General features: G+C 39.0%; 1 protein-coding gene across 1 annotated transcript in view; it reads left to right on the top strand.

Annotated features, from left to right (window-relative positions):
* Positions 1-21,152, top strand: part of RNF17 (ring finger protein 17) — a 113,199-nt gene that overhangs the window by 50,356 nt on the left and 41,691 nt on the right. The window contains exons 13-20 of the mRNA XM_058670998.1: positions 1,244-1,433; positions 1,920-2,088; positions 3,220-3,410; positions 4,326-4,467; positions 9,163-9,316; positions 10,540-10,655; positions 15,873-15,993; positions 19,271-19,391. Of these exons, the coding sequence (XP_058526981.1) occupies positions 1,244-1,433; positions 1,920-2,088; positions 3,220-3,410; positions 4,326-4,467; positions 9,163-9,316; positions 10,540-10,655; positions 15,873-15,993; positions 19,271-19,391 (1,204 nt within the window). The remainder of the gene's footprint in view (positions 1-1,243; positions 1,434-1,919; positions 2,089-3,219; positions 3,411-4,325; positions 4,468-9,162; positions 9,317-10,539; positions 10,656-15,872; positions 15,994-19,270; positions 19,392-21,152) is intronic.

Raw genomic sequence — 21,152 nt, 5'->3', positions numbered from 1 at the left:
ATCCTGAGATTCCTAGGGAGGAAGTTTAAGGTACCTCTTGGGTTCTTTATTTTGTTTTGTTTTTTGTTTTGTTTGAAAGAAATGTTTGCAGACCGGTGTGGTAGCCTAGCGGCTAAAGTCCTCTCCTTGAACACACCAGGATCCCATATGGGCACCTGGTTCTAATCCCGGTAGCTCCACTTCCCATCCACCTCCCTGCTTGTGGCCTGGGAAAGCAGTCGAGGACAGCCCAAAGGCTTGGGACCCTGCACCTGAATGGGAGACCTGGAGGAAGTTCCTGGCACCTGGCTTCAGATCAGCACAGCACTGGCCGTTGCAGTCACTTGGGGGGTGAATCATCGGACAGAAAATCTTCCTCTCTGTCTCTCTTCGTCTCCGTATATCTGACTTTGCAATATAAATAAATAAATAAGAAAGAAACATTCCCAATTAAGATAGCCCCTGCCTATGGTTAAGGGAGAGACAGGGAATGTTGTAGAGATAGAGTATGAGCTCTTCAGCTGGGTCCTTCGGAGCACCACAATTTGGATCACGTTTTCTGTGCTGTAACACTTCAGTTTCCTTACCATAGACGTGCCACCTCCATAAAGTTAGTGTGGCATTAAGTGAATTTCAAGTACTGAAAATACTGCTGAGTTCCTGGTAAGCCTTCATATTCAGGCTTCTTTCTTCCTTCGTCTGATCTCTCCCTAACCTGTTCTTTTGTTAAATCTTTACTTTGCCTTCTGCTTCTGTGACTGCCACTGAGTATTATTAGCATTGCCACTTCACTTGCTTCCTTTCATTGTTTCATTGCTTTTTTTTTTTACTCTATCCCAAAAAATGTAAATCTCTGTATTGCAAACGTCAGTATGTACATATCTATAGGTGTGTCTGTGTATATGCACGGGGTTACCAGGTCTTCACTGTGGTAAACACAGGGTCTTTTAATAGTTTATTTGCCTATTTCTGCCTTTCTTGAACTTCTTGGCAAGGTAGTCTCCTTCCTCTTTGCCGACGCACATAGTTCATGAAACACGTCCTCGGTCAGCATCTACGGTGACTTTGTTTTTATTCCCCTCCTTAGCTTGTTGGTTTCTCTGTAACAGAAGCAGTCATCATTACTATCTTCATAGCATTTGACACAGTACCGCACACTCAATAAGCGGCTTAAAACTTAGTTGAAGAGCTAATATACATGTTTCTAAATTAATTGCATGGCTTTCTCCATAAACATTGATAATTATTTGTGTTACACGTTTAGGTGCAAGAATATTTGTCCACAGTATTGAAAATGGAATGTGGTGCCGAGGAACTATCACGGAGTTAATTCCAAAAGAAAATAAAAACAAGAGAAAATCTTGTGGTCCAACCAGATTCTCAGTCTGTGAAGTTGCACTAATGCAGATATTCATGGTAGACTTTGGAAATTCTGAAGTCCTGATTGTCACAGGGTATGATATTTTATAATTATATGTTCCTGGATTGTTGAAAATATTTGTAGGAGGATGGAGACTAGATGAGTGAAGGAAATTAAAAAGGAATAAAGAGAAGTAACTTGTCATTCTTTCCTTCCAAGGACTACATTTTAGTATTTTGCTCTATGTGTGTTTTTCTAAATAAGTAAAATATTGTCATTTATCAATATTACTGAATAAAGAGCTTAGAAAAGGAGCTCTTGTATGTATTTCAATTGTGAGTACTCTTTCTATGTTGCTTCAAAGTAGGGAATTAAAAAGTCTTTAATATTTAAGATTTCATTCTACAATAAAAGCAATATCTGGTTAGAGAAGCTAAATTTAGACTATACTGTAGGGAAGTATGAGTTTGGAATTTGTAGAGAATTTAAAGTAAGCTTAGGAATGCATATCTTTTAAAGTGGAAAACAAGTTCAAGTTTGAAGTGTTGCTGTCAACAAATGTCACTTGTATTTCTCTTAGGGTTGGTGATTCCCAGATGAAACCAGAACACATCACTGAGCAACATGTTTTTCTAAATGACTTATGTCTGGTTTTACGAAAGCCTGAGCCATTTATTGAAAGATTATTGAAAGAGATCCCATCATTAGCTCAACCATGCTCATTGAAAGACATTGTTCCACAGAACTCAGTAAGTGATACATAGATTAGTTCTTAAAAGGCTAAATATTCCAACTTTAGCTTTGTTTTGCTATTAGCAACTGTCTCGGTGAATTCATTTTGCATAAAAAAACTGTAAGAGGTAATAAACTTCAGTTTTCCACAATTGAAAACATTCTTAATGAGAAATTGGGTAAGCATAACAAACATAGTGATAATAAAATATTGAAGAAAACCACTAAATGTTGGAATCAGTTATATATTGAGAAATAATTTTAAATGCATATAATATGTATTTCTATGCTTTTTTCCTTGTTTCCATGGGACTTTGTTCATCATTGTGTCTGTGGCCCATATTGCCTTCTGGTTTGTGTTTTTATGCAATATCTTTTCCCCAGCAAGACTGGGAACTCAGAGGACCAGAAGTGTGTGTAATGTTGTGCTAAGCAGTTCTGCTCACAGAGGTCTATGGAGACAGGACACTCCGTCTCTGGTCACCACTGTTAATCTCCTTCAAAGAAGAAATCGGTGAATAAGGGAAACATTTCCTTCCAGATGGTAAAATCGTTTTTAACTTTCTATTTTATGCCATAGTTTCTGTGCTGAGTATTTTGCTCAGCACATTTATTTGTAATCACAAAATCTTGAGAAAGTAAATTTACTTTCGTCTCAAGGAATTTTTTCTTTTGACCCCTTCTTTAGGTATGGATTCTTAAAAATTGAAAGATCAAGTGGAAGTTTTTCTCTGATGACTGTTTTTCTTCTCATAAGTAGTATATCCCTCATAAAGCACTAAGAATGGATACTAAATTGATGATGATTATAAATATTTTTATTTATTACAGCCTTTCAAAATTAACTTTTGCATTTTCATCATTTAAGTCAAAAATTCAAGTGCAATAATTGTTTTATTTTAAAATCTATCTTTATAATAATTTGCATGCTGATGTCCAAAAGTAATACTAAATGCTAAAGTGAAACTACTCACAAACCCCTTGAGCATGTATTTGTGGAGTCCAATGTGTGATGGCAAATGGTCCTTATTACTGCAGTCGGCTCAATGCCTTTGCCTGGACTTGCATGCTCTGCTTGGTACACAGCTAAAGCCTCAGCATTGGCACACTAAGACTAGTCATATTTATTGTTACTTTTTTCCCCACAGAATGAAGGCTGGGAAGATGAAGCTAAGGTAGAATTTTTGAAAATGGTAAACAACAAGGCTGTTTTAATGAAAGTTTTTCGGGAAGAAGATGGTGTACTTATCGTAGATCTGCAGAAACCACCAACAAATAAAATTAGTAGTGATATGCCTGTTTCTCTTAGAGACGCGTTAGTATTTATGGAACTAGCAAGGCAAGTAACAGTAAAATGTAAATATCCTTTGCTATAAGTAAAAATGGAATTAGAAGATTTTGCCTTTAAAGCCAGAGGCATTCTTCATGACAAATATCAGCATATTTTGGGAAAAAAAATGGGGGAAAAATTGAGGGAGGAAGGCAGGAGGGGAGCAGGGGCTCTCACATGTGAACTAAAAATACACTAAGAGATTAAAGATATTACTATCAGAAATCTCCAAGTTTATTCTCTTTGAAAATTGCATCCATTTAATGTGGTTTAAAGAAATAGAGAAAATTAATGATGGCTTAAGGCAAAAAAATATTTATGGCTATTTAACTTTTTTGGACTTGTTAATAGGCAACTCTACTAAGGATTTAAAAATTGTAATTTAACTGATACTAAACTTTTGTAGAGTTAGAATAAATTCATGACCACTACTCCATACTTAATATATGAATCTAGAAAGTAAACTTAGAGAATCCCTTCCCCTTATTTCTGATAAGCAAAAAATAAGATGACTTAAGTAACTGGCGATAGTGAAAAACACTAACTTTCTGTTCTGGGTGATTAGATTACTCTGAAAGCGACCCAAGTAGATTTTGTTCCAGAGGAGTTGAGTCTTGGAACTGGAAAGTGCCACAAAGACAGCTCCACTGGCCTCACTGGGCATTCCCACAGACCATAGAGTTACATTATACATTAGAGCAGAAGCAGCTCTGAATCTAAATATGATGTGTAGCCCACCTCTAAAATGTAGTTCAGTAGAGACCGTACCCACAAGTGTTAGAAAAGGACAGTTGAAAAAAAAAAAAAGAAAAGGAAAGGAAAGTTGGGAATACTTTACTAAAACTGTGTATGTATAGATCAAGTCGTTGAGAGAAGAAAGACTAAGAAAATAACTCTACACTTTTTTAATTAACTTTTAATTAGGTTTAGGTTGCAGTCAACAAGAAGTCACTCTGAAAAAAATCCAACTTTACACTATCATCCACCTATCTTGCCTAAAGAAATGACAGATGTTTCTGTATTGGTTTGTCATATAAATAGTCCTACTGATTTCTATATTCAGGTGGTAAGTATATAATGTTCTTTTAAAGCTTTCTAAAAATGTTAACTAGACATATTTAACAGACCTGAATGCCAGTATTAATTTTAGCAAGAGCGAACCAATCACTGTCATTCTGCACATTTAAATTCAAGCTTTTTAGTAGCTGCAGCTTTTAGTAAGTTCACATCATCTATGTAAGGTGTTAGAACTCTTCATCCATACAGATTAGTGAACTATGAAGGAAAGGGACAGTGAAAGAGTCCTAATGGAAAAATTATTTGATTGCTACCTTCTAAAACCTGGAGTCTGGGAAAGTACATAGAGCTGACACATCAAAAAGTAGTGATGATCCTTTTTCTGATCAATTTAGATGAATTTTCTTATTAGACTTTAGATATGTGAGTCAAGTTTGTTTACTTAAAGAGAATGGCTCATCCATACCAACCTGCCAATGCTTTATATGAGTTCACTTGTCAGTTAATTCATTCATCTCAAAATCTTGTTAGATAGGCACTAAAATTTCCACTTGGATGTGAAGACTCTAACCACAGTGAAAAGGACGCTAAAGGGTGAACCCAGAACTGGCCTGGGCCGTGTGGTTTGTGAGCCTTTCCTCCTGAGCACGGACTGAGCCACCTGTGCTGGCCCCTCCAGGAGCTGGGAAAGTTGCTGATCTAGCACCAAGTTAGACTTGTGCTTATGTCTTTTTTTTTCTTTTTCCTTACACTGACTTCTATATTGATAAAATATACAGAACAGAAATTTACCATTACTACCACTTTAAAGGGTAGTACTTAATGCCTTTAAGTATATTGGCAATGCTGAATAGCCATCCAGAACTTTTCCAATTATTGTCATTTTCAATTTTCATCAGTATACCTTCATTGTCATACTAGAGAAGCTGACTTACAAAGGAAAAGGTTTATTTTTGCCATTTTTAAAAAAAGATGAATAGTTACTTGAAAGACAGATTTACAGAGAAAGGGAGGGAGGGATATCTTCTGTCACTGGGTCACTCCCCGTATGGCTGCAGTGGCCGGAGGCAGGCTAGTCCAAACAGGAGCTAGGAGCTTTTTCTGGATGCAGAGGCCCAAGTACTTAGACCAGCCTCTGCTGCTTTCCTGGACACATTAGCAGAAAACTAGATCAGAAGTGGAGCATCTGAGCCTCAAGCCCGCACCCATATGAAACACCTGCTGTGCAAGCTCTGAGGCATAACCTACTGTGCCACAGTCCCATCCCTGATGACAATTTAAAAGGCTCATATTCTGAGATGGAGTAGCTGCGTTAGTCCATTGTGTGATGAAGGTGATGGGTGGCAGAGTGAGAGCCAGGGAAGAAGCATGTGGTCAGCCAGGAAGCTGAGACACGGGGAACATGCTCATTCTCCATGCACATGGGGTCTTTGTAAAGCCACTAAGATCTGATCTGCGGATTCCACTGAAACAATTTAATGGAAACTAATAAACTCCTGAAGATCCCACCATCAGACACCACAAGTGAGGAGATTTATTTATTTTTATTGGAAAGACAAAAGAGACAAGTATCTTCCATCCACTGGTTCACTTCCCAGGTGGCCACAACTGCCAGAGCTGAGTCAATCCCAAGCAAGAAGCCAGGAGCTTTTTCCAGGTCTCCCACATACATGTAGGGTCCCAAGGCTTTGAGCCCTCATCCACTGCTTTCTCAGGCACAAGCAGGGATCTGGATGGGAAGTGGAGCAACTGGGACACGAACTGGCACCCATATGCATCTTGAAGAGGAAGGGTTAACTGATTGAGCCATTGCACTGAGCCCAAAGTAAATTAGTCTTAAAAACAAACAACCAACAACAAAACAAAAGAAGAAAAAGCATCTTCTCTTATTTCTGTCTTGTATGGAAAACTGTCACTGTTGAATATGATGAGTAACATTATTTTTGAGTTTTTCCCAAATACTATTTATTAGGTTGAGTAAGTGTGCTTATATTCCTAGTTTTTCCTAGTGCCTTTATCAGGTACTATTCAGCTTTTTAGATACTGTTTTGCACCAGGTGAGATGATTACTTTTTTTCCCTTTGTATCAAGAATTATCACCTTGAGTGATTTTAAGTGAACTTATCTTTACATTGCAAGAATAAATCTACTAGATAATGGAATATAATTCTTTTCTAATAAATATAAGTAAGCAGTTGTTGCCTTGGCATTTATTTTAGATCTGGCACAAGTTATTTGACACCCAGTCATTCCATGTCACCTTTGGCCTACTTAGAATCCCGCCCACCCAACCCTGTCATCCCCGTGATTGTGAATTAGTCTGCTTGAGCTTCATCTGTCTGCCCTCAAACCAGATGTAACTCAGTGCTGCTGATCATCAGTGCCGTGTCCATGTCAGCACGGTCCCCACTGGCACAGAAAGCCATAGAGGATAATGGCCATGAACCTGAGTAAAGGCATAGTCCACAGGTTTGGAGTGTGTGTATCCTTGTCTCTGGTTTGTGATCAACAAAATACTCCTGTTTCATATGCTATGTTCTGCTTTTTCTGTGTCTGACCTGACCAACACATCTAATGTACTAATTCTCCTTACTTTTGGTAAGAATGAACTAGACAAAGGTCTAATCCCTGTGAGAGGGACTAGTCATGTGTTACCCACTGCAGCGTTAACCATTTTCTAGGATTTAAAAAAATTATAATAAGCTAGAAAAGGCACACTTTGAAGACCACAACTCTCCCCTGAAGCCCTATTTGGGGCAAGACCAGAGTTCATAGTCACTTTCTAAATTATTCCATACTCATTTCTTAGAGTCTCACCATAGATATTCTTCAGAACCTTAGATGATTCAATGCTGTGTCTCTACCCAAAAGTTCTTTTCCAAAACATGTAAATTACAACCACCTTCGTAGCAGTGTCTGCAGTTTTTTCCACTTGTAGTCCAAGTTATATGAAACACCTTTCCTCAATCATACAGGTATTCCCAGGCAAGTTAGAATTCATATGCAAAGCAAATTGTGTATAAAATTAATCTGATCCCTCCGGCTCAAAAGAAAAGACTAAGCACTGGAGTGTCACTTCTCCAGACCTAGCCATCATCCTTCCGGGAAGGGGTGCAGCAAGAATGCACAGAGCACCTCAGGCCTCCCTGCTGCTCAGAGAGGGAGGAGAACTTTCGGTTGCTTGCTAGTGCTCTTAGACAGTTTTTCATGTTTTCGACATTTCTGTGTTGTAACAAAAGCTTGGAACTTCCTATCCCGCTTCAGTGACATCATTCCTCTACTGAATTTTTAAATATATTCTTTGGTTACCAACTAATGGAAGAATATGGCTTAGAAAGTTGTAAGTACTTTGAGTTAAATAATATAACTAGACAATGTAAGGATTCAGAAAATTTCCACTTGAATCATATTCACAAAAGAAAACCTTGCTTTATTCCTATTTTGAGATAGCTTTTAAAACATTTTTTTTTTAATCTCAAGAATTGGTATTTGGTGAAGTAAACATTTGCCCTTTAGTATTTTGGTGCAGTATGCATTTCTATTCCTGAATAAAAGATGGACTCCCAGTGAAACTTAAATGTTTCTTGACAGTGGGATGCTGGTCTCTCTACCATTGTCTATATCTACAATGCCATGATACTCTTAAACAGAAGAATGATGGACTTGTGACTGTTGCTGAAAGACTGTACTGTTGTAATAACATAGGGGTAAACAGTGCAGTGGGGGAAATGGGGACGACGGAAGGGGAAATCCCTGAGCCTGTGGAAGTGTATCATGAAAATTTTAAATTGAAAATGAAAAAGTAAGCCAAAAAACTGGTTTTAGACTATGCCAAGCAGGCCTCATTTAGTGAGATAAATTTCTGTTTTTATCAAGAATACAGTAATTTCAAACTCTACTAAGTTACTGATTTAAAGAAGAGTTATTTTAACACTATTAAATGGATGTTTGATTGAAACTGGATATTCATGTTCTATCAATGTAGTACGCAAGGGAGAAATATAAGTAGACCGTGGAAGGGGTGTAGTGAATCAGTAAGTAGTATATCTTCTGATGCGTTGCAGTTTGAGTGTACTAAATCAGCTATACTGTGGGCTGGCCAGAAAGGTTGACTTACGTCCATCACATTGTTAGAAGCAACATTAAACTTTTCAGAAATCCAACAACTATACCCTAGTCATTGGAGGACTAGAGCTAAATAAGAGCATCAGAATCTATTCATATAAATCCAGTAAGTGGATTAATTTGGGACATTCTGCATAAAAAATGAGTTATTCTTGTCAACATCACAGCCTTCTTTAAAAAAAAAAACTGGACTTATTGAAGAGTTATAAAGGTAACCAGAAGCAATGAGTAATCTAGGATTGAATGTTGACTTGGGTCAGTTAGGAAACACTAAGTATGGCCTTAGAAGTTAGTAAAGATGTGTAATAAGATAGAAAAATTGAGAATTGATAGAAAAATACAGGTTATGATATATATTGTATGTGAAATGGTCTGGTTTTACTAGAAACAAAAGTGGAAGAGATGTATGTGTGTATAGAAAAAGAGCTAGAAGATATGCTGTTAACTGATAAAATGATACTTTTGTTGAATCTGTTGGTGTGCTAATTTAGTTTCTTCAGAATTTGTAACTCTGATAAGTTAATATATACTCATATAATTCCAGTTAATATATATAATTATGTAATTCCAGTTTTAATGTTTACATTAAACTGCATTTCTTTTCCACCTTATTTTTTAGCTAGAGAACCAGGATTTTCTAATATTGTTAAAGACAATCGAGGAATTCTATGAAAGTGAAGATGGGGATAACCTGGAAATCCTCTGTCCAGTTCAAGATCAAGCCTGTGTAGCTAAATTTGAAGATGGAGTTTGGTACAGAGCAAAGGTTACTGGTAGGAAAGTGCACACTTTCTGTTGGGAAATGTTTTACTTCAAAATTATTATCATTTGAGTTAATACAAACACTCAGAAGTGGTATTTGATATTACCATTTTCTGTGTCATTTGTCTTCAGAAAACTTGTGATATTATTGGGAAGTAAATATCTGTCTCTGTTATGTTAGTTGACTTTAACTAGGATTTAACCATTGGGAATCTGGCTGGAAAACTAGTGGATACTGCAAAGCAGGATTGTTTTTATTTTCTCTGCTATTTTGTTGCTCACTTGTATTTCTTCTAGTAATTCGCTGGCGCACATGAATGGGAGTCTCAATTTTTTTTTCAAGATTTATTTATGTTTGTTTGTAAGGCAAATTTACAGAGAAGGACAGACAGAGAAAATGGTGTCCGCTGGTTCACTCCCCAAATGGGCACAAAGACCAGAGCTGGGCCAATGTGAACCCATGAGCCAGGAGCTTCTTCTAGATCTCTCATGTGGGTGCAGGGGCCCCAGGACTTGAGCCGTTCTCTGCTGGTTTCCCAGGCCACAAGCAGGGAGCTGGATGGGAAGGGAGCAACCAGGACTAGAACCAATGCCTTGTGGAGTGCCAGCCCTGCAAAGTAGAAGACTAGCCTGTTGAGCTAGTCTTCATGCTAGGCCCTCGAAACCTAATGCTTAACTTGAATTCCATGTAACACTTAATAGATTTTGTTATGCTGAATTTGATCCATTAAATGTGTTAAATTTTTTTCATATTCTACCAAGTATGCGTTGTAGATTAGGTTTTGTTGGATTTGTATATTACAGATATTTCTCAAGTTTTAAAATGCATTGAATTTGGAACAAGCTGAGATGTTGGTTAGAGTGCTCATATTCCCTATTTAAGTACCTGGATTAGATGCTTTTTCCAGCTTCTAATCTCCACTTCCTTCCAGTAATCACCCTGGGAGTCAGTGCTGGTGGCTCAAGAGGTGGTAACCCTAGCTCAGTTGGGAGTTCTGGGTTAAGTTTCTGGCTTCAGCCAGCTTTCCCAGGCATTTGTGGAATAAAACCACAAGCAAAAGGAGGCTCATTCGTGTGCACTGTCTTAGCAGTGCCCCCACATACTTTCATTTTTAATTATTAAATTTCCTATTGAAACTAGAAGTATTTGTAGATTAGATAATTGGCCATAAAACAGTCTATACTTTGCTGAGTAATTATAAATGTGTGATGTCTAATTTCATGATCTTTAAAGGCTTACCTGGACTTCGAGAAGTTGAAGTTAAATATGTAGACTTTGGTAATACTGCAAAAATAACACGTAAAGAGATGCGTAAAATAAAGGATGAGTTCATGGATCTGCCAGAGAAGGTAATCCACTTACTACAAATACTAAGGTTACTATAACATTGGCACAAACTTGGAATTATTAGTAGAAGTCCTTTTTCACCACAGAATTATACTGTTAATTATCTTAAGTAGTTTCTGATACAGAGATTAAAGGTAAGGTTGTTACACTTAGCATTTAAGAAATAAGTATACCTTAGCAAAGAAACATTTATAAACATGCTTATTAAGTCTTAATAAGTACTTTGGTCTAAGGCTTGCAATATACCATTTTGAGATATGGTAAGAGTTTCATATTCATGTATATCAAGTGAAAAAAATCATCCCAAAATGTTTTCACTGTGATTACATTTGTGTGTGTGTACATGTGTGTGTATAAAATAGATGTATTCATCAGAAAGTCTGGAAGAATATGTAAAAAAAAAAAAACTGTACTGACCTGTTTGAAGTAGAATTCCTAGAGAAGGATCAGGGGTGAGGGGACATGCTTCCAACAATAAGCCATTTCTTCAATTAAATAAATATTATGCACAAAACTTGAAAATGCAGGTGAGCAAAAAAGAGTCACTCAGAATTACAGAATTGTTAATATCTTGGTATACTTGAATATTCCACTGTTTCGGTAATTATGTAATCAGACTATAAATAATCCTATAACCTGCTTTCTCACTTAGTCATATAAGTATGTTGAGTTCTTTGATGCCCGTTTTTCCTGTAAGTGTATTAATTCATTCAGCTACATACTCTTTTGATTACAATTATTTGCATTTATTGAGAGAATCAAGATGATGGAATGTTTAAATAAACAAAGAAACATTAGCCAAGGTGAAACAGAGAGGGCACATTCCAGGAAATAGGAGAGGACAGACCAGCAGCAGAGGGGTACCTGCAGACTGATGGACACAGGAGAGCAGCAGAAACAAAAGTGTGCTGCTGCAGTAACTTGATATGCCAGCAGCATTCAGCAAGTGGCCATCTGAACTCTACCAGCAACCAGGTGAGAGTCCCTCTTTGGTCTGAAAGTAGAGATGCATACCGCATTGTATCCTCACATCTGCATATGACACTTTCCATTACACAGTTACTATACATCTCCTTAAATGAAAAATCACAATACAAAATCCGCAATAGGAAGAACAATAGAAATTTACAATGCCATGAAGTTACATAACATGCTACCAGATATGAAAGTCTTCATTACACAGTTACTATACATCCCCTTAAATGAAAAAGCCACAGTACAAAATCATAAACAGGAAGAAAAAAGAAATTAACAATGCCATGAAGTTAAATAACATGCAACTTAATGACTAATTTTTTGCTGAAGAAATGAAAAAGAAAATCAAGAACCTTCTTGAAGAAAATGATGCTACTGTATGATCTATTTGAAGAGATTAAACTTAAAAAAATCAAAATCCCCAAGATACAGTTTCCGCTAATCTTTGTTGGTGAGATATGTCCTGTGTAGGCAATAAATAGAAGGGTTTTGGTTTTTTTCTTTTTTTAAATCCAGTTCACATTATGGGTCGCTCCGACTAGGCTGTAGCTCCCACTGGTTTGTGTGAGGGCCAAGTGTGCTGGGTAGAATCAGGCTGGACTGCAACACCCTTTGGTTCCAGTGGAAGACAGGGCTGGAAACAAAACCGACCTAGCAATTGCAACCACCAGCTGATTGGGGCGATGGACTGTATCAAGCCCTGTACACACAAGAACCTGGTCTGGGTTCACCTCAAAGTTTCTTTAGGAATCCCCTCAGTTGAACTGTCAGACTCAGATCCCTAACCATGAAGACAGAGGACAAAACGAATCAATCAACTACCCCAGCATATGTTGACAGTGAAAAACAGGGCAAACAGAGACTCTTAAGATGGACTATGTCAACCAGTGGATTCTGCAGCAATTTCTTTGTGCTTGGAATGGCGAGATTGGCAGCAATCCATAACTGCCGAACCATCAAAACCACCCCAGCAAGACCCCCGGAGCATGCCCCACATCGGGGACCCTGGATGGGTGGGAGACTGGGTGGGGCCCCTACCCTTACCCCTCTTTTACCCCAGATACAGGAAAAAAAAACATGGAAACGATAGTCCCACTCACCTTCCATCAGGCCCCGAACCCCTGTGCCCCAATCAACTGTGTAAAGATTTTCAAAAGCAAAATCTTAAAAAATGGAAAAAAATCCAGTTCCCTAATCCGTGACATTTGATCGATGAGTTTGAGACATTTACATTCAGGGTTAATATGAATGGGTGGTAAATTGGTCCTGTCATTTTAGCAATGGGTTTTTCATCGATTTAGTCTTCTGTTATTTTACTGGGCATATTCTTTTAACTTTTCTTTACTGTGGAAGAATTTTATTTCATTTTCAAAGACAAAGGAAAGCTTTGCTGGGTACATTATCCTGGACCGACAATTTTTTGCTGTTAGAATCTGGAATATGTCACTCTATTCTCTTCTGGTCTGTAGAGTTTCCTGTAACAGATCAGCTGTGAATTCAATTAGCATTCCTTTATATGTCAGTTGATTCTTTTCACGTGCACATTTAAGGATCTTTTCCTTATGTTCAATTGAAGAGAGCTTAATGATCATGTGTTGTGGTGAAGATCGCTTTTGGTCAAGCCTGTTGGGAGTTCTGTGCCCCTACTGGATATTGTTTCTCAATTCTTTCTCTAGAGTAGGGAAATTTTCCCTTATTATTTCATTGAATACACCCTTAATCCCAGTTTCTCTTGCTGCACCTTCTGCGACTCCCATAACTCTTATATTTGGCCTTTTAATAGTGTCTTTCAATTCTTGAATACTTTTTTTTGGCCTGATCCAGCTCTGCTTCCAGCTTTTTGTTTGTTTCCCCCCTGGTCACAGGAAATATCTTCTAATTCTGAGATTCTTTCTTCTGCTCGCTTCATTCTGTTTTGGAGACTCTCCACTGTACTTTTAATTTGCTCCACTGTATTCTTGATTTTTGATATATTAACTTTCATTTGATTAATTTCCTGTGTGACGGGCCCGGCGGCGTGGCCTAGCAGCTAAAGTCCTTGCCTTGAAAGCCCCGGGATCCCATATGGGCGCTGGTTCTAATCCCGGTAGCTCCACTTCCCATCCAGCTCCCTGCTTGTGGCCTGGGAAAGCAGTCGAGGACGGCCCAATGCATTGGGACCCTGCACCTGCGTGGGAGACCTGGAAGAGGTTCCAGGTTCCCGGCATCGGATTGGCGCGCACCAGCCCGTTGCGGCTCACTTGAGGAGTGAAACATCAGATGGAAGATCTTCCCCTCTGTCTCTCCTCCTCTCTGTATATCCGGCTTTCCAATAATAATAAAAATCTTTAAAAAAAAAAATTTCCTGTGTGACGTGTTCCTTAAATTCCTTGAACTCCTGCGCTATGTGCTGCTTGTTGTTGTTAAGAAGTTTTATAACAGGTGTTTGGAATTCTGCATCCCCCATTTTCTCAATGTCTTCCTCAGTGAACTCTGAGGTTGGCAAAGGGTTTTGCTCCTTTGCAGGGGAGTCTTCAGTAATATTTATTGTGCCACTGTCTCTTTTGGTCATTGTACTTCTGGTTAGCAGAGTCTTCTGCTTGTGGCAGGTTTCTAAGCTCTGTCACCCTCAGGTCTACAATGCGATTTTACTTATTGCAGTTAGTACACGGCTCTTTGTTTGCAATCACTTGTGCCACTCCCTCCAGCGAGTTCCAGGTCTGGGTTCTTCTTATGTTAGACTTCCACCGTAATCTCTGCAGCCCCAACTCCTGACTCACCACTCTCTACCTCCTGTGATGTCATGCTGAGGCTGCACTGTTGTCTGTACAGTCTTTCTCCTACTTCTGGTTGGAGCAGGTCCCAGGATTAGGGAGACACCAGGTATCCTACAGAGCTAAGTTGTTGTTGGTACTGATCTTGCCAGAACATCTTGGCATTGACCTGTACAATGCCAAAGTCAGTATTATTTTCCTTTGGGACCACTGCAGTGCACTGAGCTCAGCGAGTTCGCTCCCAGCTCTGCACATGTGTAGCTCACTGTTGTCTCCGCAGTCTTAGAGTTTTTCACACTGTACAAAATGGCACCTGATTGTGCTGTAGGGGGTGGACTGGGCCGTTAAATTCACCCTGTTCCCCACACTGCCCTTCTGGGACCTGCTGCTCTGTCTCTGCTCTTGGTCAAACAGACCAGCAGGACGGGCAGTTCTTTGAGTCTAGCTCCTGAGCTCCCAGTAGACGTCCCTTCCCACCTCGCTGCTGGTGGAGTTTAGATCGTGGCTTGCTGAATGCCGCTGGGTATTACTACAGCACCGCACCATTGCATCTGCTGCTTTCCTGTGTCTATCAGTTAGCGAATGTGTTCAGAGATACAGGATCTTAAGGATGTGGTTATGGTCATCCTAGGACAGTGCTCAAAGTTAGCCAGGAGCTTTCGTGAGGCAGAAATACCAGACACAACAAAGTATCTGGGAAGGTTTATTCCAAAGGCGCAGGAACGGAATGGAAGTGGTGGGAGGGAGATCAGCGGGGAAAAAAGGGAAGAATGAGGTAGCGGGGAGGCCAGAAGGAGAAGAGAGAGAGAGCTTCATTTCTTCAAAACATGTGTTTTTCCTCATTAAATTTTTTAATAACTCAACATACAGTAGCATCATTTTCTTCAAGAAGGTTCTTGATTTTTTTTTCATTTCTCCAGCAAAAAATTAGTCATTAAGTTGCATGTTATTTAACTTCATTGTGTTGTTAATTTCTTCTTTTCTTTCTGTTGTTTTGTTTTGTGGCTTTTTACTGGGAGGGATGTATAATGACTGTGTGATAGAAACTGACATACCCAGATGTGAGGATACAGTGCAGTAGTCATCTCCACTTCCGGATCGAGGATGGACTCCCAGTGAAATTGTTGGATGTGTCTTGACAGTGGGATGCTGGATTCTCTGCCATTGTGCATGCCCGCAGTGATGGACTTCTTACTGTTTATGAGGAATTGTGCTATTGTTATGATATGGGAGAACTCACTGAGGGGGCATGGAAATCAGGGGAAGGAGTAGGGAAAATCCTAGGGCCTAAGGAACTGTATCATAAAATGATAATAAGAAAATTTAAACAGAAAAATTATTTGCATTTATTAAGTATTTTATAGACCCCTCTGCTTGTAAATATGTATTTAAAAAAGATCAGTTTTGTTTGGTTTAAGTAAAACCAATTTAATTATGAAGTTACTAGAAATTAAGTTTACTGTCTTAATAGTGGGATTTTGTTTCACACAGGCAATTAAATGTAAGCTGGCATATATTGAACCATATAAAAGGACAACGAAGTGGTCCAGGAAAGCCAAAGAAAAATTTGAAGAGAAGACCCAAGATAAATTTATGACATGCTCCGTTATTAGTAAGCTATTTTTTGTCACATAATCATATAATTGTAAGAGTCACATGGTACATCATTTCTCATATCCTAGGGTCAATTCAGTGTGCCATCATTAGTAGTAATGAGCACTACAGAATTATGGAATTGTATTTTCTGCAGGCACTGGAGTCGAAAGCATGTAAAGTAGAAATTACCATTAAAATCAAGGTACCCTTGGTGTAGTCACTTAGAAGCCTGAAAGTCAGGAATCAAGTCAGTTCCTTTATGTTAACGGTTTTGCTAAGGAGCTGTCCCCAGGCTTGACAAAGTATACAGCAAGTAGACCTCACAGGGACAACCCATTATGAACTTACAAGTTTCTCTCTTGATTCTTCTTTCTTTCTCAATTATTTGTTGTATCATTGACAGCCACACACTAGTCATACAATAGTAGTTAACCTAGATTGATTTTAAAAAGTGTCTGTGGGCCATGTCCAACCAAAACTTTATACACTTGCGCAGTGATAAGATTGGGATATCAAAACCCCTATGGTAAAGTGAACTAGCACAGATGAGAAGGGGAGCCACCAACTGATACGATGTGTTACTTTATAAAGCATGGACATTTTAAATTTAATTAGGAGAGAAAGGAAAATGGTGAAGCGACAGAATCCAGGGAAAGTTGACTGTCATGGAAGTATGAAACCAGAGAGCTAAAAGGGAACACGAGGGATTGGTGCTGTGGTATAGTGGGTATGGGCACTGGTTCTAGTCCCAGTGAATCCACTTCAATCCAGATCCTTGGTAATAATGTGGCTGGGAACGCAGTGGAAGATGGCCCAAGTCCTTGGTCTCTTGCACTCTTGTAGGATAACCAGATTAGGCTCCTGGTTGCACCTGGCTGGGCTCTGGCTATTATGGCCATTTGACGAGTGAACTAGTGGATGGAAATCTCTCTCTCTCTCTCTCTCCCTCTCTCTCTGTAGATATAGATATATAGATATATAGATATAGATATATAGATATACACACACACATATATACACACACTCATGTTATTATTATCTCTTCCCCCCACCCCTCCTTCTTTCCCTCCATTCCTCCCTCATCCCAACACTGACTTTCAAATAAATAAAGTAAAAAAAAAAATCTTGAAAAAAAAAGAAAGGAAACACAAGAGATGGAACTGGGGAGATCAAATTTTGTTGAGGTTAAATGTTGCTTAGCTTTTCATTTTCATTTTAAGATAAATTTATCTGGTTGTTTGAAAGTCAACAGAAATAACTTTTTCACCTTTTGAAAAAACATTTTCTAAGATATACTCGTACATCTGAGTAATAGATGTTACAATAGTAATGGTTATTTTTTCTTTGGCATCACCATTCTAACTAGGTACCAGTTCCTACCGTGTAAAAGGTCTAGGCAGCTAGTGATCTCAGCGCAGATTTTAGATGATTGGTTCCTAAAACTCGGCTGTGTACTCAGATCATTACTGAACAGATTTCCTGTCAATAAATAGATACACAAAAGAAATAAAAACTTCATCTATTTGGGGCAAGCATTGTGTTGCAGCAGGTGACCACCTTGGAATACAAATATCCCATAGCAGAGCTGGTCCACTTGTGACCTAGCCTTCTGCTGATGCTCTAGGGAGACAGCAAGTAATGGCTGAAGTACCTGCCACTCACATGGGAGACTCAGAGTTCTTGGCTCCTGGCTTCAACCTGACCCAGTCCTAGCTCTTTGGGGCATTTGGGAAATGAATCAGTGGATGAATCCTTCCCATATCTCTTCCCCTTCTCCTTTCATCACACTGAGTTTCAAACAGATGAAACTTTTTTAATGTGTTTTTTTTTAAAAAAAAAAAAAAAAACTTTACCCTCAGTGAATTCCCAGTATACTTTTAATAGTTTTGAGGAGCAGTTAGTATGGCACAGCGTTCGCTGCCACCTGGGACACCCACGGGGTGCCATTTCAAGTTGGTTGCTCAGCTTCCAGTCTAGGAAACAGCAGATGACAATTCAAGTGATTAGGACCTGCCACGCACATTGGAGACCCAGATGGAGTTTCAGACTTCTGGCTTTAGCCTAGTCCAACTCTAGGTGTTAGTGACATTTGGGGGAGTAAACCAGTGGATAGATGTCAATTCATTAGTCTCTCTTTTCTGTGTGTGTCACTCTACCTAAGGAAAAAAATAAACAGGACCCAGCATGGTAGCCTAGCAGCTAAAGTCCTCACCTTGAACACACTGGGATCCCATATGAGTGCCGGTTCTATTCCCAAAGCCTTGGGACCCTGCACCCATGCAGGACACCCAGAAGAGGTTCCTGGCTCCTGGCTTCAGATTGGCGCAGCTCTGGCCGTTGCGACCACTTGGGGAATGGACCAGCTGATGGAAGATCTTCCTCTCAGTCTCTCCTGCTCTCTGTATATCTGCCTTTCCAATAAAAAAAATCTTTTTTAAAAAAAGAATTAGGAATATATGAATGAAGAGTTAGATGATAGATCCTAAAAACACTAAGGGAAAAATTCCAGTTAATTGAGGGTTCTAGATTGAATTTTTAACTATTTTAACATTGTGGCACTCTTGTAAAAGCTGTAAACCTTTACAAATAATCACTAGCCTGAGTTAACCTGCTAACTTTTATCCTCTTAGAACTTCGTCGAAACCAACAAAACAATTTAAAGGGGCCAGCATTGTGGCATAGCAGTTTAAGCTGCTGCCTGTGATGCCAGCATTCAAGTCCCTGTTGCTCTACTTCTGATTCAATTTTCTGCTAGGACACCTGGGAAACAGACAGTGGTCCAGATGCTTGGGCCCCTGCACCTAAATGGGAGACCTGGAAGAAGCTCCAAGCTCCTGGCTGGCCTGGCTTAACCCGGGCTGTTACAGCCATTTGGGAAATGAACTAGCGTATGAAAGTTTTCTCTCTCTACTTTCTCTCCCTCTCTGTCTGCTTTTCAAATAAACAAAAATAAATCCTTGAAAAATGTTAAATACATCAGAATACTTCAATGGATGTTATTTTTATTTTTCTTGATCTAAAAACTTGAAAGTGCTTTTGGTTAATTAGACAACAAATAATACATAGGAACATGAAGTAAAATGTGTTAATTTTTATATGCCACAGGATAGTGACAATTGACTTATGTCTGCAAGATATTACTTTAAGCCCCTAGCAAGACTACAGCTTTATCCAATAAGGAAATTCATGTATACAGAATGAAAGACATTAGGTTCCAGTTTTTAAAAAGTTCCCAATGTATATTTTGCAGCATGTTTATTTCTTTCCCAAAACTAGTTTTAATGTTTTTACAGAGATTTTTGAAGATAATGTGCTGCTAGTTGAACTTTATGACGCTGTTGGTATTCCTGGAATGAGTCTTACTAGTATTAATGAGCAGCTAGTCAAAGAGGGCGTAGCGTCCTATGAAGGAAGGTAAGTAAGCATATAAACTTGAATTTTTAGTTCTTATGTAACATTTGAATCAAAAGTGTGAAACTGGCATAAATACTCCACTGGATTCTGCTTTGACCATAGACAGGATTTTTTTCTGTTCCTCAATCGGAAAGATGACTAGAATCATTGGTCTAATGGGGAGTAGAATTGTCACTTCTTCACTGAATTCCCCAGAAATCAAGAGCACTTCTCAGAAAGGGAGCCTAGCACCTTGTTTCTTGGTGGAATATCTGCTCAGACAGCCCCAGGTCTCTGTTTGAAAAGAATGGGGAAAGAAAAGGCAGAATAGACAACCATGATGGTATGTATGCCCTATTCCTTTTTTGGAAGGTGTTTTGCTTGTTCCAGGTGGACATTTTGAAAGTTAACAAAGCCTAAATCATTGTGCTAATATCCAGTGAGGGTGAGCCAATGAGTTGGCCCAGAATGCAAGAGGGCGTAAGTGGTGGTGAGGAGAAAGAGTAGAGGGCAGGACAAGAAGTTCTTCCACAGTAGGAACCATGCAGTGGGGTTAGACCAGGAGGTTCCAGTGAAGAACTGCCAGAGAGCACAGCCAGGAAAGCCAGTATCTAGATCGTACCCACACGTGGGCTGTTGGTAGAAGCCACAGAAACCAGGGTGTCCGGCAGAGGCCTTCATAATCTGAGCTCATGCTTGTCCCACTACCCGAACACTAAAGCAGGTCAAAGCAAAGGGGGGCCACTCTCAAATGAGAAAGCGAACAATTTTAGAATAAAATATATGCTCAGTTGGACTGAGATTTTTATTTTTAAGATAGAGTTACTGAGGCATAAGTTACATAGAGCAAAACTTCAATTTATCCTTCTAAGATGTAAAGTTTATTCAATTTTTACAATCATAAAGTCATAGCTATCATTATCATCATGCTATATAAAACTTTCTTCATGCCCAAAAGTACTCTTCCTTTCCACTCAACCCCTCACAGGCATCAATTAATTTTTGTCCCTGTACTTTTGACTTTGCTGCAACTTCCTATGAGCAGAATATTTCTTTCTCTGTCTGGCCTCTTTCAGCATAATGCTTTTGAGATTCATCCATAGTGTAGTACATGCTAATAATTTATTGCTAACTAGCATTTCATGTACCACAGGTTTTTTTAAGTTATTGAAGAGTGGTGCTAATTTGATATTGAAAAATAGTAGAGAGTTTTCTATTTTTTTAAGATTTATTTATTTTTATTGGAAAATCAGATATACAGAGAGAAGGAAAGACTGAGAGGAAGATCTTCCCTCAATGATTCACTCCCCAAGTAGCCGCAATGGCTGGAGCTGAGCCAATCCAAAGCCAGGAGCCAGGAACCTCTCCTCAGTCTCCCACATGGGTGCAGGGTCCCAAGGCTTTGGGCCGTCCTCGACTGCTTTCCCAGGTCACAAGCAGGGAGCTGGATGGGAAGCGGGGCTTCCAGGATACAAACTAGTCCCATATGGGATCCCAGCAAGTGCAAGGTGAGCACTTTAGCCACTAGGCTACTACGCCGGGCCCAGTAGAGAGTTTTCTAACAGTATATTCCTGAACAACCAATGGATGAAGGAATAAAAAAGGAAATTTAAAAGTCTTCTGACAAATCAAAATAAAGCAAACGAACGTACAGAACTTATAAGCAAAAACAATTTTAAGAAGGATATTTATAGCAATAAAAGCCTACATTATAAAGATCTCAAACATAAATTGTATCTCAAGGAACTATAAAAGCAGGAATAACTAGTGTCAACTGAGGAT

This window comes from Ochotona princeps, chromosome 12, assembly GCF_030435755.1.
Source record: "Ochotona princeps isolate mOchPri1 chromosome 12, mOchPri1.hap1, whole genome shotgun sequence".
Lineage (NCBI taxonomy): Eukaryota > Metazoa > Chordata > Mammalia > Lagomorpha > Ochotonidae > Ochotona > Ochotona princeps.
Note: the sequence above shows the minus strand (reverse complement) of the source record. Positions and strands in the feature narration are given on the sequence as shown.